At 44.0% G+C, this 26,800-nt stretch overlaps 1 protein-coding gene across 3 annotated transcripts in view; it reads left to right on the plus strand.

The window, feature by feature from the left end:
- Nucleotides 1-26,800, plus strand: part of UNC13B (unc-13 homolog B) — a 222,371-nt gene that overhangs the window by 16,965 nt on the left and 178,606 nt on the right. For all 3 annotated transcript variants that reach the window (XM_065657786.1, XM_065657787.1, XM_065657788.1), the window contains exons 2-5: nt 10,635-10,664; nt 12,890-12,989; nt 17,234-17,351; nt 18,341-18,464. In XM_065657786.1, coding sequence (XP_065513858.1) covers nt 10,635-10,664; nt 12,890-12,989; nt 17,234-17,351; nt 18,341-18,464 — 372 coding nt within the window. The remainder of the gene's footprint in view (nt 1-10,634; nt 10,665-12,889; nt 12,990-17,233; nt 17,352-18,340; nt 18,465-26,800) is intronic.

The raw sequence follows: 26,800 nt of genomic DNA on the forward strand, positions 1-26,800 counted from the left end.
GCCGGGTCCCGCACTTGGGTCACAACAACCCCAGGCAGCGCTACAGGCTCGGGGAAGAGTGGCTGGAAAGTGCCTGGTGGAAAAGGGTCTGGGGGTGTTGGTGACAGCGGCTGAACATGAGCCAGCGTGTGCCCGGGTGGCCAAAAAGGCCAACAGCATCCTGGCTTTTGTCAGGAATAGTGTGGCCAGCAGGACCAGGGCAGTGATCTTCCCCCCGTACTGGGCACTGGTGAGGCTGCACCTCGAATCCTGTGTTCAGTGTTGGGCCCCTCACTCCAAGAAAGACATTGAGGTGCTGGAGAGAGTTCAGAGAAGGGAATGGAGCTGGTGAAGGGTCTGGAGCACAAGTCTGATGAGGAGCAGCTGAGGGAACTGGGGCTGATCAGCCTGGAGAAAAGGAGGCTGAGGGGAGACCTTATCGCTGTCTGCAACTGCTTGAAAGGAGGGTGTAGCATGGAGGGTGTTGGTCTCTTCTCCCAAGTAACAAGTGATAGGATGAGAGGAAATGGCCTCAAGTTGCACCGGGATAGGTTCAGATTGGATATTAGGAAACATTTCTTCGCAGAAAGGGTTGTCAGGCACTGGAACAGGCTGCCCAGGGCAGCGGTGGAGTAACCATCCCTGGAGGTGTTTAAAAGACACGTAGATGAGGTTCTTAGAGACATGGTTTAATGCCAGTGTTAGGGTAATGGTTGGACTCAATGATCTTGAGGGTCTCTTCCAACTGGAATGATTCTACGATGCTGGAAGAGGCAGTAACAAGACATACCTCTGTGCGATGGCAAGAAAAGTCTCTGTGGGGTATCTTTTGCAAATCTGGTAGTGTGACTTTGTTGCAGTTCTGAGTGGAGAAATTGGCCAGGAGAACTGAAACTTCGGAGTCTTTCCGTGGTGAAGAAAAGCATCTGAAGATAGCTTGAGTGCTCTGCTAACTGTATCTCAGAGCCTGGGCCTTTGAGTTTGAGTAGCAAACACATGTTGAGGTGACAGCTAAGAGCGAAGTTAAATTTCGAGTAGATGGTATCATGTCTGTGGGAAGGTTACGAAGAGGCAAAGCATAATTCTGGATAAGCCTCTGAGTATGCTGGCTCTCGCCTTGCTAGAATTAACTTGTCAGTTTGCATTGAGATCGTGATTATTGTCAGATAAGTTGAAAAGGTGAGTAATGAGGCAAAGGGCTCTCTGGAGAGCTGCACACAGACTTCACGTGTCGTTGAGGCTCCTTGTCTTCCCGCGCAGGGTGTGGGACTCTTGGGAGCTGGAGCTAATACTTTCTGCCCAGCCTTTAAGGATGATAACTAGATGAATTGCCAGAGAGATGATTTTTTGTCTGGGCGCTGGGAAGCTGTCGTTCCAGCAAGTGGCAAGGCAGGCACAAGATGGCTTATGATTCTCAACTTGTTCTAGTTACCTGAAAGGTGACATGAGCTTAGTAGGTTGATCTGCCTTGTGTTGGCTGGGAAGTTTCTGAGACTGCTTGCCTGCCAGCTGAACAGGGACCATGCTGGCAGGAGAAAGGGGGATAGACAGCCCTGTAGCCTGGAAGGGCATCTGCAGTGATGGGAGTTCCTGGAAGAGTGTCCTGGTGTTGTGAATTCCAGCATGACGTGTTCTTCTCCTCAAACTTCCTCCTCCTCTCTCCTGTGCAGCATTTAGATATACGAGCTGGCTGGAAGCAGAAGCTTCTGCGCTTTTTCTGTTTCCAAGTAAATGTATTTTTCCGAGAAAATATTTTATGGGCTGTTGGCACTGGATTCACTGGCAGTGCTAATCTGTTTAAGAAGGTTGTAAAGTTCAAGGCTTGCATGTTCTTACTTCCTTTACTGCTTCCCAGCATCTGTTTCCAGCTTTTTTTTGGCTGTATGGTTCATAAATATGCTTCTCCCCTCCCCAGACAGAAGAAACAATATTGTCAAGCTTATTTCAGCTGCTACTTATCTGAAATCAATTGAATTCTTCCTACTGCCCTTCAGAAAACTTTATCTGGCATCAGCTGAAAGAAAACTTTGTGCAGCTTCCATACTGCAAAACAGAAGTTTCACTAAGTGCTAATACTTAATGTAATAATGATTTGAGATGTGATTTGCAAAATAACTTGTCAATGTTTTAAGCATTTTATTGGTAATATCTCCTGAGAGTTTTTGGATAAAATGATCTGCACGTTTTAAAATGCTGGAATCTTTTTGCAGTACCTAGTGGTCGTGGTATATTGATTATATTTTCCCCATGTAGATCCTGTTCTGTGCTAGCTTATTAGTAAAATCACCGTATCCACTTACAGGTTCGGAGGTGAGGAGAATTCTGGGTTTTGGGACCTGCTGTTTTGTGAGTCTCCTCCCTCCCTTCCTCTCTGTGGACCTGACCTGTCCTAGTTGCTCTCCTTCAGATTTTGTTTTCAAACCAACATGACCTTGCTGCCTGATATGATTTGCCAGAGAAATGGTGGTGTAAGGATCCTGGAAGAGCAATCTAATGTCTATCTTCAGGGAAGGAACCAGCTGCAGACCTCTTTAGTTTTCCTCTTGCATTTTGTTCTCTGTCTCAGTTGCTTTCTACAAGTTGCATACATAGGACAGAAAAAATGGAACTGAAACGACATTCTTCTAGTAAAAGGCTTTGGTTTTTGTGTTTCTTTGACACACGGGTTCATTTTTTCTGTCCAAAACTCTGTTCACAGCTGCAATCCCCATGGCACATCTTCTGCAGTGCTATTTATATTTTTTTAACTTGCTGTAGTGTTTTCTTCACCTGTGTATTTCTGTTGCTGAAGTAGTTCAAGGGGTATTTCAGGTAGGTGAGTTCTTGAGCTAAGTAACAAACAAGAATGCATATGAACCTCTTCAGTTCAGGAGGCTGAAAACCTATGTGATGCTAAGTCAGTGTGTCAAATCAAATCTGGTAACAGATTAACCTGTAAACAAGACTCAGGTGCCTCCCAAGTGTCTGAATCTATTTTATCATGGAAAGTGTTTAGAAGCCTACTTACATTATGTGCCTACTACATTAAACCATCATAGAAAGTAAACTGAATTGTCACCCCTTCTGTCCCATGAAATACCTTTTAGAGAAGAAGAGTCTTTAAGACAAGGCTTTTGCTGACAAGGACTGAGTTTTATTTAAAAAAAACAAACAAGCTTTGCCAAAGGGTCTGCAAAATTGATCCTCTGCTCCAGGCATGCTGTGAGAACATGGTTTTGATTGGAGTGTTTGCAACTGCCAGAAAGGGTTTCCTAACAAGTTTTAAAATTTCTTCTGTTTAGGTTATCTAATAACTTTGGTAAGGATGGAAGAAGCGGAACAGCGAAGCTCTGATGCGAGCTGAGCTGTGCTGTGTGCACTTACTAAGTTTTATACAAAAGCTGAGCTGAAAAGTGAAAGTATCTGTAGGAGGTGTGAAATTACCTCGTTCACTGAGGTGATCAGACTGGATGGTTGAACAAGATAGTCAGATATATCTTTCATTTGATAACTGGTTCAGCACAATATATTAACTCTGGATTTGCTCAGTTTTGTGTTGATTTTTCCGTTGCGTTGTCCTGCTAGCTCTCCCAGGTTTGTATGAATGAGACACTGGGGAATATTACAGATATCCTGCCACTGTGCTGTGTCACTCTGATGCCCATGGGCTATGGCAGTAGTAGAGATTTAGACAAGACAATGATGTAGAGCTTTTATATATAAAATATAGGCTTTTTGGGGGTAGATTTCAGTACTTTGGTCATCAAAGTTTGGCCCATACAGGTGCTGGGACGCTGCGCCTGGAACTGTGGAAATTCTGGGAAGAAATGAATATTGGGATGAAGCTTAATAAGCAGGAGCAGGCAACAGCTGCTGCGTCCCATCGGGACTGCAAATATCTGCTGGTGCCAGGGAATGGGGTGTCAGGCTGTGGGGGAAACAAGGAGGGTGCTGTCCCCTGGCAGGTTGTGACACTGGTGTGCAAGGCCTGGATCTGAACTGACCAAAGAATTTACAGATGAACAGGGGAGCATCTAGTGAGGTTTGGCAGTGTGGAGGGTTGTTGGGATGTGTTGCTTTATGTCATGCTTTCTTGGATTTCCTATGTTAAATGGTGCTGAAGTTATGTGTGGTTAGTGTTGAAGTGTGTCTCCTCTTAGCACGGTAATCTGGAATACCCTTCCAAGCAGTTACACGTGTCCCAGCCGCTATCAGTCACTGTCCAGTGGGCAGAAAGGATGGACTGGCTGTTAGAAAGCTGTTTGTTGGAAGTTGCCTTATAAATTGAATAAACTTAGTAGCTTTGTGTGTCTCTGGACAGGGTAATGAATTTGCAGATCATCTGAGCAGGAAGATGCTAATTCATGTCAATTAGGAGGGATTCTAATTCATTCTGAAGACATCTGGCAAAATGGAAGTGCTTTGGGTAGATCAACTTGCTACAACAGGCAACAGAATAGAATCTGTTTTATTTCCCCCCACTTTCCTTCCTGAGAAAAATCCAAGAGTAGTTTCTTCTTGGATATAGTTGATTACTGAAGTGAGCATACCTTCCTTTTGTTTGAAATGGTTCCCAAGGCCATGAGAAAGGAGAGTCAAGTTATCCTATGGGCATTTAAAGTGGTCAAATTGAAGAAAGCTCTTTGTTATGTGAACAGGAACTGCAATGTAAAACTTTTTTTTTTCTTTTCATTTTGATGAACTATTAAAAATTAATAAACTCACATTCTGTTCATTCCACTTATTCTGGAATACTTATTAAAGTCGATCAGTTGCATTGGTGTATAGTGGTTAGCATAGCTGCTTTCCAAACTATTCTATGATCTCTCTATTCAGTTGAGGTAGCTTTAGTGGTACTGATGGCTTATTTTGGAGGCTATATGGATTCCTCCACAGTTTTCCAAGTCAAACAGGTGATGGATATTTTTTAAGGATTGTTTCAGGTATTAGGTCAGAAAAGCTAAGCCCCTGGATGCAAGCCCAATTCTTTGAGTACTGATGGAAATCTGTGCTATGTTCCTGCTCTCTGTCAGGTACTGAGGGAAGTGACATTTCTCAGTGGCTCTTGCTTCTAGTGGCAGAGCAGTTCTCAGCTCAGCCCAGCCCTCCATTCACATCATGCGGTAACAAAACATTATCCTCCGCTTTCTGTCAATGCAATCTGAGGTTTTTATGTCTGTTGGTACACGAAGATACCTGCTGTGTTTCTATCACGTCATTCTTGAAAGGGATACACTGGTGCATAAAGTGCTGTCTTCCCTGCTCAAGTAGAACAGTGTTTACATGTAAGCCAGTGGTTTGTTTTCACTGGCAGAAAGACAAAGCATGTAGAAATAAATTTGGCTGAAGTCTCTTGTCTCTCGATGGCCCCTGAGGCTGAAGGAATCTCTCAGCTGCAGCAACCAACCCAGCTCCCAGGGCTGTGCTGCGAGGAGCTGGAGCCTGAGTGGACGCTGCTCTGGGCTCTGCAGCTGCAGCAGAGGCTGCTGAGCGCTGGCGGGTCCCAGGGGCCTCCTGTGCAGTTATTCTTCCTCTGGGCTAGTTCAGGAAAATTTTTTCTTTCTGAATGTGATTTAGCTCCAAGTTTATAAGCAAGCGGTGGAGCCTTTATTTTTAAATCTTTCTCAGGCTGGGAATACCAAGGTGGTCATGACATGTCAAATGTTGGTAACAGGCTTGGAAAAACATTAAACTGCTGTTACAAAGGGATGAAAGGAGTTTCACAGCACAGTAAGTACTGCTGTTCTGCTGTGGCTTGTGCAATTGCATTTAGTAGCATCCTGGGCTTTTATATGGACCATGTGAAACAAAACACTGACAGAGTTAGAATCAGGGGTGAGGTCACTGCATGGCCTCTGCTTCCTCCAGCCTGGAGCACCTTTTGAGTTCAGGTGGTGGAAAATACAAGGGTTCCTCAACCTCAGGAGGGAGGTGAGGATGTGCAGCTGCTGTGCATGTAAAATGTTTTGATTTCCAGGGGAGACAAATGTACCCATGTGTCAGGAAGGGATCCCCAGGAACAGAACAGTCCTTGTTAGATGCACTGGTCTTGCACCACTTGCCTGCCTCTCATGGATTTTATGAATGGCTTTCAAGAGGTGAGTAGGAGGTGTTGAGTTCCTGGCTCTGCAACGAGTACATGTGCTATAGGTGCTGGTGCAGGGTTCAGACAGCAAAATTAATACCAAGGGCTCAGTTATAGAAAATGCAACAGATCTCAAGGGCTATAACACTGCTGAGCCAGTGCTTCCCTCCCAGAAGGGATTCCCTCTTTTCCGTGTGCGTGTTGCAGGGTGCACAGGCCATGTATTTGGTGTATTGACTTAGTCTTGGGTAGTATGAGCATTGTGCGGTGGTCTCTCATTTTTATTGCTTAATCAACCTTTGCACCTAGTGCTGTGAATCACTGCACACCGAAGTCTCAGCACCTGGAAGGTGTGAGAAAAGCACAGAGTGAAGTGGAAATATGTATCGATTCTGCTGTTCAGCTGGGCACAGTTACTATAGAAGTTAGAGTGCTCTCCAAAACGCATTAACATTGCATTCATGTTTCACAGGGAGGGGGAAGCTGCTTGTCAAATTGCCGATCGTGAAAAATGCATTTTGAATGCTCTGCTTTCTGTGTTGCATTTCTTTTTAAGAGCACTAATTGAACTGCATCCCTTTCACTCTTCTAATTTTTCCCACAGCCCCTCCATGGCATTTTATTGGCCTTTGTGTAAGGATGTAGGTTTTGTTGTAGCGTGGTAAGTGACCAGCTCGTAAGTCACGTGCTGGATTTAGCTGGGATGTAATCTTTTGGCCATCTGCTCAGGGACTCCCTGTGTCTGCATCTCTCTGATTTGCAAGTGAATGTTGAAGGTGGTCTGGAATCTGCAGATGTTCAGAACATCTAGGTTCCCTTTAACTGGATATGAGCGTGTTCCTGCTTAGGACATTTGAGCAGTGTGTTCTCTCAACCTCACAATAATTCAGCATGCTCAATTTTATTTCTCTGGCTGGCGTATGGGGCACCTAGTCAGGAAAAAAATATCCTTCAGACTGATTGAAAAATAAATGGATAGCACAATTTTAAAAAAAAATTTGTTTTTTAATTTTTTTGGTAGAGCTGAGCTTAAGAATACTCATATGTTCTGCTGATGTTTTTGCACCTTCCCACAATGCTTCTGGACCTTTTTTTAGCAGTCGCTGGCTTATATTTTTCTTTCCTAGTCATCAGGAGTCTGTCTGACTCTCCAGCCTTTTGTAACTGGCGGCTGTAGAGCCTCTGGAATTCTTTTGTGACCTTTTTCTTTTTTAAATTGCAGGCAAGACTTTGAGTTGTGTGTTTTGTTTTTTGTTTTTTTTTTTTTTCTTTATTTAGACTAACAACAAAATAGTGAGAGATTCCCAAAGAAAAAACTCCAGATGAATTGAATGTTTACATCAATTTTCATTGCTTTTATGCCAGATGTCTAATTTGCACCGACTTACTTCAGTGCAGCCTCCCTGCTCTCTAATAGCTCCTTGAACTGAGGTGCAATAGCCGTGTCTCTGATAAGCCCAAGTCTTTTTTAGTGATTAAATGAATCTTTGCTTGCACAGTGAGAGCAGGTGCCTCTCTGTGCATCTGTATCATGCAGTGCTCACACATGGCAATGCAAAGCTCTAGGTCTCGCTTTCCTTTCTGATTTTTTTCTATTGTTTTCATTCCCTTCCTGTCACCCTCACTGTACAGTATTGCTGTGGAGTAGGAGGATTACAGCTCAGCATAGTCCAGTGTTTACCTCTGGACTTTCTATGCTACTCAGTTTTCTGAGAGAAGCCATTTGAAACTGAGTGGAATTTAACATTTCTGGGTAGTTTAAAAATCCAGCTTCCCCAGAGCCCAGAAGTGCCTGTGGGATAAATGGGAGCAAATCTCTCTGTGCCGCTCTGTGGCAATACAGAAGCAACTGTATCTGCAAAACCTGGTGTTGCTGAGAGCCCTAGAGGATGGTTTCCATTTGTGGTACAGACGTTATTCTGTAAAATGTACCATTCCACATGGCTTCATTTCAGCCTGCCATCCTCCTGCCCTGGAGTAGCAAAGAGTTTTCGGGCTTTGTTGCACCACCGTGTGTAATTAACTGTTAACGTGTCAGGCTTCCTCACGGCTTGGTTACTCCTTTGTGTCCTTTCTGGGGCACTTGGCATACAGGAGCTCTAAGCAGACGGAACGAGCAGGTGTGGGCACAAAAGTTTCCCCGGGAAGCTGACCTTGTTGTCCCTTGCCGTGGTCGGTTGGCAGCGGCACGGTGCACGTCGTTCTCTGTGTCGCAGCCGAGCCGTGAAGTCCCGCGGCTGATGAACAGGCTCTTGGCAGCGTCTGATGGCTCTTTCAATTTTTCAGCTCCCAGACGCTCACCTTTTTGTATGGGGAACCCACTGGTCTCGCGGCCAGTCCTGGTACTGAGATGTTACGGGAGCTGTGCTTTTGCAATTATTTTTCCATACCCCTAGCGAGTGCTTTGCAGTGAGCTAACAGAATAAAACCACCTTTGAGTCACTTTTCATGGGAACGTCTTGGATGCACTGTGTAAACTTGCAGATAGAGCAGAAGAGTTACTGGCGAGGTGAGTCCCAGGTTTGCGATCCAGCTCTTGTTTGTAAGCCCTGCTTCTGCAGCTGAAAGTGTAATTTATTTCATGTGGGTTGTCTAGGGGCATGGGGTTTGTTCCTGGTAGATACTTGAGATACAAGACTTCATTTGTGTTATTGGGTCTGTAGCAGGCTTGTGGTCTTCATGTAGCCTGGCTGCTGCCCCAGAATATTCCCACTGCTGTGATCCCTGGGACAGCTCTTGCTGAAGCCCCACATGAGCCCTTTTTCCAGCCAAGGCAGTGCAGGGTTTGCTGCTCTTCATCAAATGAACATCTTAATATTTATAGGTTGAGACCACAATGTACAGACAGCATCTGTCTCTTAGTTTGCATATCACTTGCTGCAGAGACAGCGTCTCTGTGTCTAGGAGCCATTGGCCCACTCTGGCTGCTATTTTTTTTCACAAATAATACCAAATTTCCACACTGAGGTTGCCTCCACTTCCCCGTTAACAGCAGTGGAGCTTGTTACATCCAGAGCGAGAGACCAGTTAAAGCTTTCTCTGCATCCCCTGCCCTCTTTCTCCTTTTTTCCTTCTCTCAAGCACATGCACTTGTTTCTTTGTCTCCTGCCTCTTGCAAAGGGCGGGGAGAGGGGAGGATCAGAGAAAAGCTGGTGTCTGCCCACTCCAGGGCAGTATTTCATTAAATGCCTGCTTTTGTGTGGTATCCAAAGGCACTGAGAAGGTGGGTAAGGTTGCCTTGGCTGTTCCTCAGTCGTTAAACAGACTGATCGATTTGGAGATTAAAAAGGAATCTCCATCTTCAGTCAGCAGGAACACTGCCCCCCACCCTTGTGTGTTTTGCTTGCACCATTAGGTTTAGCATCAGGAATGCTTCAGGCCCTGGACCTGGGAGAAAATGAACCTGGTTATTTTGGACCTAAAGGCTTGTGGGCCTTGGCAGTCCAGGTAAATGCCACAGATCTTGTGACTTCTGTTTGAGATGCCTCTGGCTCATACTATGCCCAGTACAGCATTTCTGTTGAGCAAACACCTACCTGGACTGTAAATGCTTTCAAAGGAGAATTTCTCAAATAGCAAGGGTGTTATCCAGCATCATACTCCATTGCATCTCTCTACATATAACTGCTTAAAGGCTGTTGCTTTATTTTATTTTAATTTTTAAGTGTTCCTTTCTAGGACATTGCTCTTGGGAGTTAAACTCTGTGACACTTCATTAAGTATTGGGTGATCTGTTTTCTGGAGGAAACTTCACTATGCCAGTTTCAAAATCTTAATTCTCGCAAGTGTATCTTGCTTCCTATGTTGTTAAATATGTTTTTACTTAGTTTTCCACTTGGAAAACTAGCTGAAGCCTGGAGATGTCTTCTCTTAGTGCTTACACTTAGCAATTCCAGTGAGGATATGAGCTTGCAAAAGAGAAGTATAAACAAGGTCTCCCCTAGGTAAACATAGACCTTCTCTAACTGGTAAGATAAAAGCCAGTGCTGTTTTATATTCTAACCATTGTTTTTGATAAATACTGTTGTGAAATTAAATTAACAGAGGGGAGCTTGGAAAAGTGACATTTGAGTTTAGACTGCTGCTTGTTTGGCATAGCAGGTTAATTTGATTTACAGATGTCATACTACAGAGCTGCTATCCAGACTCGATTATTTTCCAGTTGTGGTTGAAAGTCTGCTCTGCACTGTTGAGGAGAAATTATTAGTTTTTAAATAAATGTTTATTTCTTCTAGAGTGTCTGTAACTTCTGAAGTGAGGTGCTATGAAATGGGATCTTGCTGAGCAGCAGTGACTTCTGGTTGCAAAGGACTGGTTTTGAAATTGCTTCGCATTAGCCATGTCACATTGTTTTCCAAACATTAATCCTAGGATTATTTTTTTTACATACATTGATTTAGAAAAGTGAGATGGACTACAGAAGAGGTTTTGCCTCCATATCTGTTAAACTGCAAAAAAGAGTGCAGGTTTCCAGCTACCAGGCCTCTGCTGCAGATGCTGTCCAAGTAATGCAATGCTCGGTGACATTCTGACTCAAACTGTAGCAGGACAAAGTCACTAACACTTTTTTTTTTCTTTTTTCTCTTTACAGTGAAAAAAGCTAAACTCCAAGGACCACCAGGTAAGCCATGCTTTACTGCATAGCAGTGGTGACACCTGCTCTTTCACTCCTGTTCATGCTGCTCCCTCTGGTTTTCATCTACCTCCTCTCTGCTCCTCCATGTTCTCTTTAGGAGTGACAAAAGCTGCCCCAAGAGTCCAGGCAGCCTGAGTTCGTAGGAAGCTTGAGGATGTGAGCTGGTGTCACAGAACCAGGAAACACAGAACCTGCTCACCTGGACAGGTGATGGGTGAAGACAGATGTTCCTTTACTGTCACCAGTTCCTACCCCAGCCTGCCTTTTCCTCTCATTCTTCCTCTGTCGCTGTTAAAAACAGGATCTGAAAATGTCCACTGAGCAGAACTGGTGTGTGCCTGTCTGGATTTAGTACCTCCTTGATCCTGATTGAGATTGCTGGATGGTACCACAGAAGTGATTCATTCTCTTCTGTGGCAGTCCGTAATGGCTGTGCTTGGGATTGAAATCCCATCTGCCAGGTTTTGTGTCTGCGTGATAAAATAAAACCGCCTGGTGACACCTAGAATTTACAGTTAAGGCAACTATTTCACTGTGGTTCAGTAGCTAGCAAGGAATCCCTTAGCAGGTAAATATGTTTATTGAACAAAATTTGATGTACAGTTTACAAAAGAATAAGCAGTTTGCTTCTGGAATAGCACCTATTCAGATGTTTAAATCCAAAGCAATTGCACAACTGTATTCTTGGCTTATTTGTTCAGCTTTATTCTCTTGACATACCCATCCTCAGGTTATAGCTGAAAGCTTCACAGGTCTCCTTGTCCATACTCTGTCAGGTCAAGATCTGTGTGTGCACCAATCTTGAATTTCCAGTGAAGGAAAACTGACTACCCAGACTGGAAGTGAGATAGTGTGTACTTTATCCTTTCTCTAATCAAGAAGCCTACTCACGTCTGCAAAATATTTGTCCCGTAGTCTTGGTTTAACTAAACTGAAGCATATGGTTTCACTGACAAACCCAATGTCCCTGGAGGATGCAAGTGGTGTAGCTAGACATGGGTGAATAAGACTTCCAGTGACTCCAACTTCTTCCTGAGTTTCTGAATCATATAGTTACCCTTTCTTCCCTCTCTGTTAGGACACTTTAAGCTAGATGCTGGGACGTGCTCTATTAGCCCATGGCAATGATGCATGTGAATTTTGGCAGTATTAAAATGGGCTATGATCTAACTTGTGCTGGGAATAGATGCAGCAGAACTTTGAGTGTTAAAATTTGTACACTGCTTTCTAGCTACTTAGCATATATCTTGTTCTAGGCTTGGTGAAATTTATATACAGATCTGAGGTGGTCCTTAAAAGGGAGTTTGTTCATTCTCAGATGGTGATATTCAAACTTCATTTGTGTCTGTGCTTGGCTGCTTTTGGTTTTATTAGCAAAAGGCTAGGTACAACTAGAGGGAAAAAAAGGCAGTTTAGTCTTCAGGTTTAAAAAAAAAGGCAAAATGTCTAAACAAAGCCTGTCTTGTCAAAATGTGAATGTAATGTGGTTCTTCTAGGTCAGCAGGTTTAAGCAATACAAGTCAGTTCTAGCATCATCAGCATAATTCACTGTATTTTCCTCCTGCCCCTGACTAGTCTGTAAAGTTCTCTGTGGACTCACGGCTGGAAAACTGGGTTGGAAGTACGAGAGCAGTTGAGTCAGAAGGGAAGAGATGATACGATCAATCCAACTTCTCCTCACTTGTATGTTTTGCCAGTTTGTTTTTAACTCTTCATGGTCTGCATGATGGTCCCTATCCTTTGGACCGTGTCTTTCTTCCTTTCATCTACATTGAGTCACCATCCCTAGAGGTGTTTAAAAGGTGTTTAGATGATGTTCTTAGGGAGGTGGTTTAGTGCTAGAGTTAGGTTATGGTTGGACTCGATGATCCTGAGGGTCTCTTCCAACTGAAATGATTCTAGGATTGTATGATTTCAGTAAGCAGCACCTTGCACACAAGGTGTCTGTGTTCTTCAAGATTTTACACTCTGTTCCTGACTTACTGCAAGTGTTTAGCTGCATGGTTTTGTTTGTGCATGAATTTCTAAAAACCTGTGATTTAAAATTTGAGGGCAGGTGAAAAAATCTTGAACATAATAATGTATTTCCCCTATGGGCTTTTGGTTTTGGGTCGCCCTGGGTTGCAGTGTAAGGACTGAAGACCCTGAAATGTGCTTATGCGATGAAAGGGTATATTGAAGAAGATAACATTTTGCCTCTTGTTCCCCAGATAAATTCAATACGTATGTGACTCTGAAAGTGCAAAATGTGAAGAGCACGACGGTAGCTGTGCGAGGTGATCAACCCTGCTGGGAACAGGACTTCATGTTGTAAGTACAGTGTTGCACAGCGACAAGGTGCTTGTGCTTGGGTCCTTTCCCAGTACTGACGTTTATGTAGAGCTGCTGTTGTGTTCTGTAAACTGGACTGCTTATGTAGGCAAAATGCACAAGCCTGGTGATAACCTAAGTCACTTGATTTTCTGTTGTACACACTGACCTGTGCTGAAGTAGATGTGTGTTGGAAGATTGTCCCTGGCCACGGACTGGCTGGAGTAGCCTGTGTCCTTTAATAGCGCCAGGTTGCCTTGGATTCTTGTTCTTAGCCCCGTGTGTCAGGGTGCAGCAAGAGCCGGCTGCTCCCGCAGGGACGGGCAGCCAGGAGCAGAGTGTGATGGGATGGCTGGTAGCGCAGGGTCCTCACCAGCCCAGTCACGCAGTACTGGTGTCTGGTAAGGACAATCAGCATCAGAGACAGCCCAGCAGTTGCTGCTCAGGTCCATAGTGATGAGGCAAGTCTGAGGTTGAGCTGGGAAGTCGGTCTGTGGGTTGTGTCTGGGATGATGCGGTCTATGGCCAGGCGTCAGCACAGCTGCGGCAAAACTGGAGATGCGCACACCCACAACAGAGCTTAAGCAAGAGCTGAAGGCCCATAGCTGAGCTTAAATGTAGCTCCTGCACCGTAGGAAGAGAGTGTGGGTGGAGGCCACTGGTGAGAGGGTGGTCAGGGCAATTAAAGGCTGTTGTTAGTGCACTCAGGGTCTCAACACTGTGGTCCTGGTTTGCTTGGTGTGGGAGCTGCTCTCGTGTTGTTTTCTGCCATTGGCCTGGTGCCCATGAATGTGTTTTCCAGGTCCCCTACTGCAGCTTCAGGGGCTGCCAGTCCCTGCCATGAGCAGCAGAACCAGTTCCAGCTCTCCCAGGGTTTCTGGTGCAGTTGGCACCTCTGATTTGCTCTGGTCCTTGTAGTCCTGACACATAGCCAGGGATTTCCCAGTATCTTTTAGAATGGCGGGTATTTTTTGCTGGTGGATGAATGGCTCATTGATACATTGCATCTGCTTCTGTTTATATAGCTTTGTAAGACAAAGTGAACTAAATGTACTAAATCCTGGACTCCAAATGCTTTTCTCTGAGCTTGGTGTAGACACTGCTGTTGTGGGGGGGATGATGTTTCATTCATCTTGTGGAGTCAAAGCTAGTGCTGCTGTTTTTGAGTTGGACTGAGGTGTGTACATAGTTTCCATAGCAGAAGACCCACATGAGATTTTTTGAGTATGTTTCCCAATCCAGCAGCAGTTGGTTCTCCTCCGCTGAAAGTGGGAAGCTTTTGCCTCTGGCTGAGTTGTTCACGTGGGTCAGTGCAGTGTCGCCATCATTCCTGTACTCCCAACTCCCTTTTTTTTGTGACACTCTGCTTTTGCAGCAGCACATGAGGTGTGTGCTGCTGCGCAGAGAGTCTGGAGCCCATCTTTTGTCATCTGGTGAAACATGATGAAACACACATCTGGTGTGCTCCTGAATGCCACCATCTATCGCTGACGTAAACCATGCAAGACTGGGGTTAGGTCGGGGCAGGGAATGGTACCTGTCTGCCAGATCACATGCCTATGCTGTACTCAGACTACTAACTAATTCTTCCGGTGATTTGTGTCCAACCTGTGGACAAGAATTAGCTTTAAACATGGCCAGCTACAGAGGAGGCTACTCACCAGTGATTTAAGGATGGCACTTGTGTTGGACGATGGCTCTCACGATTGTTCCTTCTTCTTCCCCTCACACAGCTCCTGGAACTGCTCTCCAATATCAGCTGGGAGCTTAGCTATCCTGCTGTAAGGTCGCTGTGCTGCTCTGTAATTAGTTGCTAGGGGATATGAAAGCAGAATATTAGCTGAACTACCTCACCATTATTGTCTCTGCTTTAGCCAGGCAACAGCACAGTTGTTCTGATGTTTCTTTACAACAAAAATGTCACACATGGCAAGGAACATGTTTTGCATGATCCTGCATACATTAAGCTGTCCCAGGAGAATTAACACTGATATTCCAATACTACTATTCACTGGCTTGCTCTTTTTCTTTCTGGAGTTGGCAAAGGCTTTTGAACACAGTAGTTTGTCTCTGAGGGAAGGATGCTTTTACTTCGTTTTTGTTTACCTTCTTTATGGGTTATAATGGAAGAATAGACTACAACCAAGAAAACGTTTTCTATCAGTGTTTGTTGTTTTTGCTTCCAAACTCCATGTGAGATATAACACTTCAGAATTTGGCACTATGGGGATTTTTGAGATTTGCTTATTTACCAAACCAATAAAGTACTTTAATGTCATCTTTGTGGACAACTTCTAATTTTGCAGCTGCTTTAAAAGGACTGCATATTTGCAGCAAGCACCACTTGAGTGAAAGTGCAAACTGATGTCTAGAACATGATGGTTAAATTGCTGTTGAAGTTATTTAGAAATGTCTTTCATTTACATTCTCTGTGTGTGTGGAAAGGGAGGGACACTGAATTCCAGTCTCAGCTCTTTTGTTCTTCGAAGCTATTCTGCATCTAACCGGTAGGTGGAGAAAGGGAGACACAAAGACAGTCAAAGCCACTGTACTGAAAATATTTTAATTTTTTTATTCTTATCTGGTGACTTTTCCTGTGGAGTTCCATACAGAAGCCTGTTGTGTGTCTTATGATCAATATCTTGCTCTGTCAATGTATGTTGAAGCAAAGAACGTGGTTTTACAGTGTGCCTGAAAATACGCTATTGCTTTCTCCCTTCCCTTTCTGGCCTCACACTAATCCAGCCTGCAAAAAATCAGTAATTTCTGTTGTTATTGCAAGTTTGTGCAATCAGATAAATACCATCTTGCAAGAGGCAAGCAGTGGAAGGGCAGTGCTCTGATGGTACTGGTGGACAGTTGTTAGCTTGTCTGTATTGAGTAGCCATATCCAAACACAGAGCCGGAGACTCAAGTGCAAGATGCGAGCAGTAAACTCATAATAAGCATGTGTAATAGCTTTATTTTGTACTATGTATACTGAGTCACCCAATACTGGACACTCCTGACCTCAGTTCCTGTGTTCTTAAACAACAGAAGCATTTAGGTTTGAAATATATATTAATGTGCTTTGCTGTAGCTGTGGGGTTTGTCTGGAACCTTGTAGATAAAATATTCTCTTTTAAATTTGTAAGAAGTCTCTGGAGCAAAGCTCATATAGGTGCCATGATGGCAGTCTATAGAAATTAGGAACTAATGTGCTTTTGAATTCCCTTGAGAAACTTAACATGGATTACATTTGGATAGAAGGACAGTGGGCAGCAGCACCGTGTGTCCACGGTACCTGCTTTTAGGGATTATCAGTTGCACTAGGGGGAAGTCCTGAGCTCAAAGGAACAATAGCCTTTCTTCATAACAAGCGAGACAGTTGTCAACAGACAGCTCAGAATTCTCCTCCACTTCGTTGTTTTTACCATCATTCAGGCTGTGCTTGTGTTACACTGTTCTCAAGCAGGCATGTTATAAACCAGCATGGAAAAGGGAGGCATAAAATGCTGTGAAGCATTGGGAAGAAGTGAATTTGAGATTCATCCTTTCCTTACAGAGTGGGAAGATATTCATTAAGACCTTCAGATAAGTATTTCCAAGAACTTGGCACTAAGTCATGTGGCTATGTTGCCACTTGCTGCCAGAGATTCGCATGGCTCAGAGCCTTGCAGTGTCGCGCAGAGGAAGAAGCTGGTGCTGGAGCAGAAGCTGGTGCAACGCAGCCCTGAGCTGGTTGTAGTGCTGCTGATGCAGCCGTGCTGGGTTTGGGACTGTTGCTTTTGGCGTGGGGCAGCTCCACTCACAGGTAAGTATTGGCATGTTTGGACGTGCCAGGGTACACTTGTGTCCCTGTGCTGCTGAGGGAAAAGAGATGCCCACTTTGTTAGAAATGGGGCACCTGATGAGAAAGAACAGCACACCTCTAGGTTTTGGCCCAAGATACACTTCCTCCTCCTGTGTACATAGCTGCAGAGAAGAGTTCCGGTCTAGCAGTCAGCAGTCAATGCATGAAATAGTTCAAGGTTTTAGTTTGCAATCTTTCTGTAGTTGGTGTTAAACTGAGAAATCAGTCTTTAGAAACCAGTATTCCCTGTGAACGAGTCGCCTCAACCACACGCTTCTAGAAGCTCTCTGTAGCTTGACACAGCTGTGTGGACAGAGTTCATTGATATAATCATGGTAATGCAGAACCAAAAGCAGAATTAGGTCGTATTCTGCTTTTTTCTTACCTGTGCTGCTGTTTTCTTTACTTGCAGTGAGATCAGTCGGCTGGACCTGGGCCTAATTGTTGAAGTATGGAACAAAGGACTGATCTGGGACACGCTGGTTGGGACCGTGTGGATTGCTCTGAAGGCCATTCACCAATCTGATGAGGTTAAACTGACATAGAAGCTTTATTTTGACAGCTCCAATTTTGGTCATTAATGTGTTCGAATTCTGGCCTGGTGCAGCCCAGGACTGTACTTCTCAGCAGAGCTTCCACTTGCAAAGTCAGGAAGGGTGGGTGAGGGGAGAGGGCTGTTGGCATCACTTTTAAAAATTTTTTTTTCTTTTTAAGGTGGCTGCCAATAGTGAGACCAAAACTGAGCTTAAGTAGGGGTCTTTGGTCTCATTTCACTCAAGTGGAGTGAAAAAACAGGGCATAATCTGTTAAGGAACACATATAAGTGACAAGTGCCTGAATTCTTACGAACTGAATGCTTAGTCTGATACTCAAGTTTCTAAGAGCTCCTGCTAAATACAGTGGGTGCCCTGATAATAGACAAGCTGGACTTTGAGGTAGGCCCAGAGCATGTCTACATCATCTTAAAGCTTCTGGGTGCAGTGTTAGAGGGTGTCAAGTTGTGCTGATATGAATTGAAAAAAGTAGGAAATGGGATGTGTGAATGTCTGTAACTGCCCTAACTACTGAATTTGGCAGTTCTTGCAGCTAAGCAAGACATGTGTGGTTTTTTTACCTCGGATTTCAGGGCTCTTTTTTTTTAAAGATTATTGAATTTGAGCACAGAGAGAGGGGTTATATTTTCTGTAAAAGGAAGAAAGTGGGGATGCCCAGCAGTGTGGCCATAATGTCCAGCGGGTGCTCAGTTCCTCGGGCAGTCCAGGCTCCTCAGTCCTGCCTTTGAGAAGGCAGCACTTCTGCGCGGAGGTGCTTGCTGCTAGTCTTGTTAAAGGCCTTTCAGATTTGGAAGGAAAGCTGCCAGCATGTGATGAATAGATGTTATTTGGTGTTAAAACGGGGTACCAGGTCTTGATAATACTCTAAGGCTCTTCCTGGAGTCTTTAATCCTAGAAAACATGTGTGAGTTGCTGTGTAAGGACCTGTCAGACTTGAAACTTAACCTGTGGCTTGTGATTCACAGGAAGGTCCTGGGGAGTGGTCGACGCTGGAGGCAGAAGTTGTAATGAAACACGATGAAATCTGTGGAACCAAAAACCCAACTCCTCATAAAATTCTGCTGGACACAAGATTTGAGTTACCTTTTGGTGAGTGCATTTCAATAACTTAGCCAGGGTGCTGACAATGGAGAGAAAGTGTTTGGGAGCAACTTCAGATTTATAGTCGAGTTGTGCTCGTTCACAGTTCAGCCAAAGTAGTTCAGTGCAAATTAAATAGCTGGTGTTCGTTTCTTGTTTGGCTTCTTTCTAACAAGAACAGAATAAATAAGGAAGATTTGATGATCTCAGAGTGCTGGAATGTTTAGACTAGCAGCAGTTTAAGAAACTATTAATACTATTTCAAGATTGTGCAGTCAGACACTTTGTTCCTGAGCTGGGAACATTCACTTCTTTGTATCTAGACAAATTTGGCTCTTGAAGAGATCAGGTGTGTCGTTAGAGCTGTTTTGTGGTAGGTACACTTAAACCCTGTTAGAAGCTTGCAGTTTGGTTAGTGAAACATTAATGCTCAGTGCTCCTGAGCACTGATTTACACTGAATTACTTGTGGTTGAAAAATGCAGAATGTGGAAAAGTAGATAACTGGAACAAACCCACCTCAAGTGAAGGTGTGTCTGATTTTTTTTTTTTTTTCTAATTTTACTTAAACAAACCCAAACAAATGAACGGCCCCCCAAAAAGGGTTAACCAGAATGCATCCAAGGCTTATGTATCTTCTCTTTCCAGCTCTTAGCTAACTCTTGGGATCAAGAAGAAAGAGGGACTCATGGTATTTTTTTTTCTGCAGTGAGTGTTGAAGTGTTTCAAAGTCGTATGTCATTGCAGTGCTCCTCTCTCCACCTCTACCTGTTGCTTGTTTTTTGCTGCCAACCCCCTGGCAGTGTGAGCAATTTGTAGCGTGCTCTCGGCACTGGTGGAGCATTTGTGCACCCACTGGCCTTTGGCCAGCGACTGCCAGGATTGCCCATCTGTTGTGGGAAAAAGTTAGGTCATCCATTAGTCTCACACTCCCCTTCCTGGTGCAAGGGCAGATGTAGGCTTTGGCCCTGCAGCACTAAAATCGAATAATATTGTATTTTGTGCTGTGGGAGCTAAGCTGGGTACACAGTTTTGAATCCACAGTTGGCTAGATGGTGCAATTTGGGTTGAGCACGGTGTTTTGTAGGTGTAATGGGCACTGCTATTTATCTACAGTGAAGTGTGTAAAGGGGAAAATGTGACTGGTAGTTAAGGTGTCTAAAGTGGGTCTGGAGCCATCCCCCTTCCTCATGAAAATGTCGTGGTGATTCACTGCTGCTGTCCCTCTGTCAGTGGGAAGTTTATTACTGAAATCGCTTGTTATGTAAGAAGAGGAACCAACTTGCTTGATTTCCTTGTAGGGTGAAACTTTGGTTCTTTGGGGCAAGTTTCTGGGAAGGAGAGAACACAGGGCATGTAGCTGAAGGCAAGGCTTGTAGCCACTGCCTTCTCATGTAAGTTCATTCTGACATTGTTGCTAGTAAACTGTCTGTTTTAAAAGAAAATTAAGTTCTGATCTCTTCCCATCTATTCGGAGGGTATCCAAAAGAGAATTTGCTTTTTTCTGCAATTCATGTTATGGACTGCGTTACATTTTGTGATTTATTTATTTTTTTTAAGTATAGGAAAACAGGCTCCATGTAAACCATTATGTATTAGAGCATCTACATTTAACAAATAAAAAATGTCAGTGTGTATTCTCCCTTCTACTGTGTTCAAAACAAAAGACTTTTTTGCTTGTTTTTATTTTTTTACACTACTGTTTTAAAATGTATGATGTTCCACAGAACGTGGAATTCTGAGAAGTAGGATTTCACGCAGAAAACTAAAAACATTAAATAACAAGCTTTTTGTGACTCTTCTATTTTTAACACAGTTGATCACTTAAAGCACATCTATTGCTTATTGCTTTGCTTACCACGCCAAATACTGAAATAACAGGAACTTCACACTGCTGTATTGAAAGATTTTATTTTAGAGTGTGAAAAGTTGTCTGCCTGTGCAGTGTTTCTAGGAAAAAAAAGGATGCATCAGTTAGCTCGGTCAAGGCTTCTGCTGCTCTTCACTTGAAGAGTGTTGCAGATTTCCTTGTATCTTCTCCATTTTCAGTCTGCCATGGAAAAGTCAGAAGTGGGCTGAAAGGTAGTAGGCACTGAGAGTGTGGGATATTTCTCTAGAGGATAGTACCTACCCATGTCACCTTCTCCAGTGGTGCTTCCCTTCACACAGTGGCTGAACATCTCCTGCCACCAGGATAGAGGGGAAGGACCCTGCAAGTTGGATTAGTCTCCGTCTCCCTGCCCTTGAGGTGCTGTGAGGCTCGAGGGGATGCGTGGAGGTGGCTTCGATCACAGCCCTGCCTCTGCATCTCTCCTGATGGGTGTGGAAGTCGGTTTCCCTCTAAGCCGAGGGTTGCAGTATGGACGCGTGGTGCCCCACATGTGGTATCACATGAGCTGGGAACTGCTGCTTTAAACCTGCACTGAGAACTACATGGATCATTGATCTGCTGTGGAAATTCTTAAGTCAGCAGCTCTGTTGCTGTAGATGTAACATTTCAATAACAGCATGTTTGCAGGGACACTTAGGAGTGTTATGTATCACGTTTTCTTTCCCAGGTGAAGATCTCCTGGCTATTGTAGATACATGACAACCGGAGCGGGATGTGTGCGCACATGCAGCTTGTGCGCTTTCCAAAGCTGGTAAAAAACAGCTGTCTGGGATAGCAGCTCTAAGGAGATGGTGTGGTATTCTGTTTGGATGTGCTGCTTCTATGACTTCTGACTGCTCTGTTTCATTTAGGTTAGGTGATGCACACAGATGCATAAGAGATAATAAATAAATTTGAAAACCAACAAAGCTGAAGTCCTTGGGGTAAAACATGATTGTATATGCAAAGAGATTTAGAAACTGATTTGTTATTTGCACGATGTTTATCCTGGATTAGTTTGCTGCTTCTGCTTCCACCTGATACGTTCAGGATTCTTCCCCTGGTATGTCTTCTGGCACTCTGGAAACTGGCGAGAGCTAAAGCTGAAATAAACGCAGAATGTGCTGATGCTGCTAGTGGTAGTACACGATGAAGGCAACTTCAGAGGTTTGCGTGTTGTTGTTGTGTTGTGTGGGGTTTTTTTGTTTGTGTTTTTTGTTTTTTTTTTTCCCTCTTTCCTCTCCATATGAAGTTGTTTTTAGTGTTTACCAGGCTTGAGGTTGAGAAGCAACTGTTTCCTAACAGAGACTGGTGAGAGTTGTAGTCTGTGCTCCTGGTGATATAAAAATAACCTTTCCCGAGGTCATCCAGAAGTTAAACTTGGTTAATGCTCAGATTTTTGATGGGACAAAGAACATCTCTGATGGCTGTGATAGATCTTCCATGTGTCCCACTGCATGTTTCAGATGCTGCTCTTGCTTTGTGTTCAGCAGTGTTGTTAGTGTGACATTAGCTTGTGGTGTACAGGGGAGAGCACAGGTCTCTGGGCCCTTATGCGGTGAGCACCAGTGTGTGATGGACTGTGGTGCTGGGGACCAGACTGTCATCTAACGTTCTGTGCCAGCCCTGTATTCTTAAATGTTCAATCTTGCAGAAACAGAATGCCTGAAAATCTTCTTCTCTAAAAGTGCAGCAAAGCATAAGCATTTGAAATGTGAAGTGTAAGTGAGAGTTGGTATTAACCCCCTAGGGGGCAAAGCGTTTTTATGCTTGGTAGTATTTTAAAAAAAAACCCAGTAAACTGCTTTCTTGATGGTAGAAAGTGGTTGCTGGTGAAGACAGGCTGGAGCAGCTTTCTTCACTGATCATATCTGCCTCTTCTCAGGAGAAAGACAGTCATATCAAGGAAGGAAGACAGTTTTTCTTCTTGGTTGGTTTAGAAAATTTGCTGGTAGGGAAAAGATAGTCTTGCTGCTGTTGTCTTGATGTAATGAATTTGTGCTGGCACAGACTTTCCAAGATGCTGCTTTTCGAGTAGAAGATCATGCTCTTTAAAAGAAATTTTACTCTATCTCCCCATTTTTAGAGGTGCAGTGGCTATGTGCAAGTCCCTCACAGGATGGAGTACTCAAAACCTTTTGGTTCACAAGCTATAGCACTTTGGGTCTGTGCCAGGATGTTTCTACTATATAATTGGAGTGAAACTCTTTTAGTGTTCTCACCACTCCCAGGCTGGGAGCGTGCTGATCTTCATCCAGCCATCAGGTGGAGTAAATGTGCTTTGTTGTTTTATTGTCTGGGCAACTTTACAAAAAGAGAAGTGCTCAGCTCTGCATGAGCATTATTTCAGTTATTTCAGTGGGAACTTGTCAAGATTCTCATACCTCTTGAAAGGGAAGAAATTGGGACTGGAAAGAGAAGAAGCCAGATGAAGGCTTGTAGGAAAGCGAGGAGGGAGAGAGAGAGTATCTCTTTTACTTCCAGTGCTCATTCTCACCTGTGCATACCTGGGATATGCCCCAGCCAAGGACTCGCTACCTGGGAAAAACTTCGGTGACACAAGGTGATGTGCAAGGAGTAGAGCAAGGACCACCAAGCCTGAGGTGGAAAAAAGCTTTAGGGCTGAAACTCCTGGTTATTGTCAAGGTAGAGATCTCTAAGTGGGAATACTGTCATGTTTAGGTACCTGGCGGGGTCTGACTGTGAGTGAAGTGGTCTGTACAGATGCAGTAAATTCTCTAATTCTTTCCTCAGTCTGATCAAGACTCTGTATTGCAGTGTCCCCATTTCTGTGGTGATGCAGTGTATCCGGGCGCCAGGGCCCTGAGGGCTCTTCGCAGCCTTAACAGCACTGAGCAGCCTCACCTGCGACCTCCACCCACACCCCCTGCTCATGGGCCCAGGGGTCCCCCCGCTCTGAGCCTTCACTCCGGGGTGATGCTGTGGGAGTCACTGATTCCCCACCTCAGCTACAGGTGCCTCTGTGCTTATGGACCCAATATATCCAGGCCCAGGTGTGGACTGACTTCCAGGCTTGACCTCAGACATACCTTGTCACCATGGACCAGCTTGCTGATCTGGGCTCCTGGTTGAACCTGGCCATGATCTCCAGGCCTGCCCTGCTCACCTGGTTTGGGTACTGTAAGATGGGGCCCTGGCTGGCAAGTCCCCTGCCATGCCAGCCCTGAGATCGCCCCTCCCTCAGGGAACAATCAGACCCCGCTGCTCCCTGACACCCAGAGCACATGGGGGTTACAGCTTCCAGTTGGAGATGGCAGTAGGAGCAAGGACAATAAAGCCTGCAACCTTTTCCGTGTTGGTATCAAATTAAGAAGCCCCAAAAGCAAGTGAACAGATCTGCCCATCTTCTGTCTGTTCTTATTCAGTGGTTTTGTTTCACTGATATATGGCTTTGCTCCTCCTGTTTGCCAAGCAGGATAGAATCATAGAATCATTCCAGTTGGAAGAGACCCTCAGGATCATCGAGTCCAACCATAACCTAACCTAACCCTAGCATTAAACCATGTCCCTAATAACCTTGTCTAAATGCGTTTTAAACACTTCCAGGGATGGTGACTCCATCACTTCCCTGGGCAGCCTGTTCCAATGCCTGACAACCCGTTCTGTGAAGAATTTTTTCTTAATATCCAATCTAAACCTCCCCTGGATGTCAGCAGAGTCCTGAGCTGGCATCAGATGGCCTCTGTTTGGACTAGTTCAGCTTCTTGTATGTATAAGTTAATGCAGCAGAGTAACTTCGACTTGTAATCAAAGCTGAGCAGTGGTGTAGGAGCTAGCCAATGGATGTGGCCTTGCAAGCAGTCAGCCTGTGATCTCTGAGCTAGGGATTTCCATTATCTTCATTTCAAAGAACCAGCTTCAACAAAACAGCTGACTGAGGTGCAACACAAATGGATGGTGAGATTAAAAAATAGTTATGAACTCCTTCCTCAAAAAATTGAGAATTCTGTCTCATTGCGCATTTATTCTTCTGAGCAGGTAACTTGACTCAAGTTCATAGGCCAGTTGCTTTGTGTTTAAGGTTTGCTGTGGAGCAGCTGTACTGCCATTATTATTAATGACAAGTTTCTCTAAGATCAAGAATGTGTCCTTAAAGTAGCAACTATCTAGACAGCAGCAGATTTTTATCTCCGACTTGCATAAGAAGCTGTTTCAACAGAATAACAACAAACCTGCACTAAAAATCTGATAGCTCCATTTTTGAAATGGGCACCTTGGATACAAGACAGGAACAACAAATCCAAGAGACACGTGGTGCTCCTTGGTTTATGGGCATGCCACTGAACCATGGTCTGTGGGAAAGCGTTGAAGCCTACCCCGAGACAACTGCAGTTCCTGCAGTGCTGATGGTAATCCATTGCTTCATCCCTCCCAGATCTCTTTAGTCTTGATTTCAGACTCCAGACTTGAGTTGTTTTGACTCTGACCTCAGTTCATGAGTTTTTCTTCATCTTTTTAGAGAAGTGATAGCTTTCAAAGACAACATTCCATAGGCTTTAACATGTGGATTGATTCAGACCGTTGTTGGCATTTGTCTACCTAAATCATATCAGGTTGGATGCTGATAACCCTTCAGTTAATCGTTGTCCTCTTTCCATATCAGTTCTGTCCAGATTTCCTTTGAATGCCATTCCTAATTTGTGTAGAGCTCATTTAATAAATCTGTGCAGCCATGATCCACAGCCCTGATGATCAAAAGCATGTATGTTTTTCTACAACTGTGATTGTGGAAGACTCTCTCATGTTTCCCTTACGTTGTTTTCTAAGAGCATATAACAACAAAGCAATGTACTGTACATCAGAAAGAGACTGGCTCTGTATATTATGGTTAAAATAAATTACTTTGCTGGTCTCCCTTCAAGCAAGGAGAAATAGGTTGTCTTTTTTCTATTTAATGTAGGTTTTCTAGAGTTAAGTTACTGGTTCTCTGAAACTTTCTCAGGTGGGGCCTGTTGTATCCGCCTTGTTGTAGTGAAACTAGTTGCATAAAAATACAGCGTTGTTTCTGTTAGAAAGGTGTAGACTTTCATTTGTAGTCCACAGAAGTACTTCTGAAACTTCAAATTCCACTAAATCTGGTGTGTTCCTTGTCCTCGTCGAAAGTGGTTTGTGTTCTGGTACATTGGCAACTATTATCTCCCGCTCTTTTGGGGTCACTGGCTTCGTAAGATGGTCTCAGGTGTGAGAGTGGCTGTAATTTTTAGAGCCACCTTTTAATCAGGAGGCCATCCCAGCGTACTTGTCCCATTCTTGCTTAGCATATAATTGCATCCATGTTCACGGGGTGCAGTTCATTGCAGGAAAACAAACTTGTTTGGTATAAATGTCTTGGCTCCTAATGAGGCACCTCAGCGTGTAAAGAGTTACAAGAGATGGGAAAAGGAGCTGAACTGGTATTATCCTCATTAGTCAGCGTTGGGGATGGTGAGTCTTTCAGGGCTGGTGGCGTCTTGCTGGAGCAGTCGCTCTGCTTCCTGCCTGTATGGGCTCTGAAGCTTCTGCTTTGCTGCTGTTTCAGGCCATGAATAGCCAACTTTCAGAAGTCATTGTTCTTTTCTGGAGGCGAGACCAGCCAACTACTCTACAGTCAGGGGGATGTTGAGTGGCTAGAAAAAAAACGCAAAAAACCCCAACCCCAATAAACTTTTTTTATTTCCAATGTTTTTACAGCCCTCAATCCCTAAATAAATTACCTAATTCTCCTGGACTGGGAGCCTCACTAATGCTTTTTCTTCCAGTGGGGTATTTCCCTTGGTGCTGTGCATCTCTTGCTGTATTCCTTAAGCACTGTGTGTACCTAATTTGCCTTGTGTTGAGCTTTCCGCAGCACTGCCAAGGGTGCACTGTGAGAGATGAAATTTTGAGTGGCAGAAGTCTGTGTTCCCTTCAAACCATTAGGACATTATATTACTTCAAAGTGTGAAACAGAAAATAGTTACCAAAATAAAGGTGATAATGCTTGCTACTTGCTGTCAGTCATCAACTTAGTAAATCTTCCAGAAGGTAAAAGGGTTATTGTGATTCATTTCACAATGAAGTTGCAGTGTGGTGTATAAATAGGAGCATGTTTTCATGTGAATATGACTGCCTGTAACACCGTTCATTACCTCAAAAGATCTGGCTGGCCTATTGCCTGCAAAGGAAAACAAGACACTATTTATTTTTTGGTATTTAATTTGCGTCACACTGGATATGTAAGAAAGATGTGCTATTCAAAAGAATCTCTTGTTCTTTTGAGGTTATGAAAGCTTCCAGAAGAGGCTCTTGATCTTGCTATGTGTTATCAAGTATATAGCAAGTGTATTGATATCACTGTGAAATGGCTCTTCATAAAACTGCTACTTGAATTAAATCTGAACCAGTCTGACTTACTCTTTCCTACTTTTGTGCAGTGTGCATTTGGTTAATCAGCTTTCAATAAGAAAGCAATGTAAGCCCTTGAACCATGTTACTAT

This window comes from Caloenas nicobarica, chromosome Z (assembly GCF_036013445.1).
Source record: "Caloenas nicobarica isolate bCalNic1 chromosome Z, bCalNic1.hap1, whole genome shotgun sequence".
Taxonomy (NCBI): domain Eukaryota; kingdom Metazoa; phylum Chordata; class Aves; order Columbiformes; family Columbidae; genus Caloenas; species Caloenas nicobarica.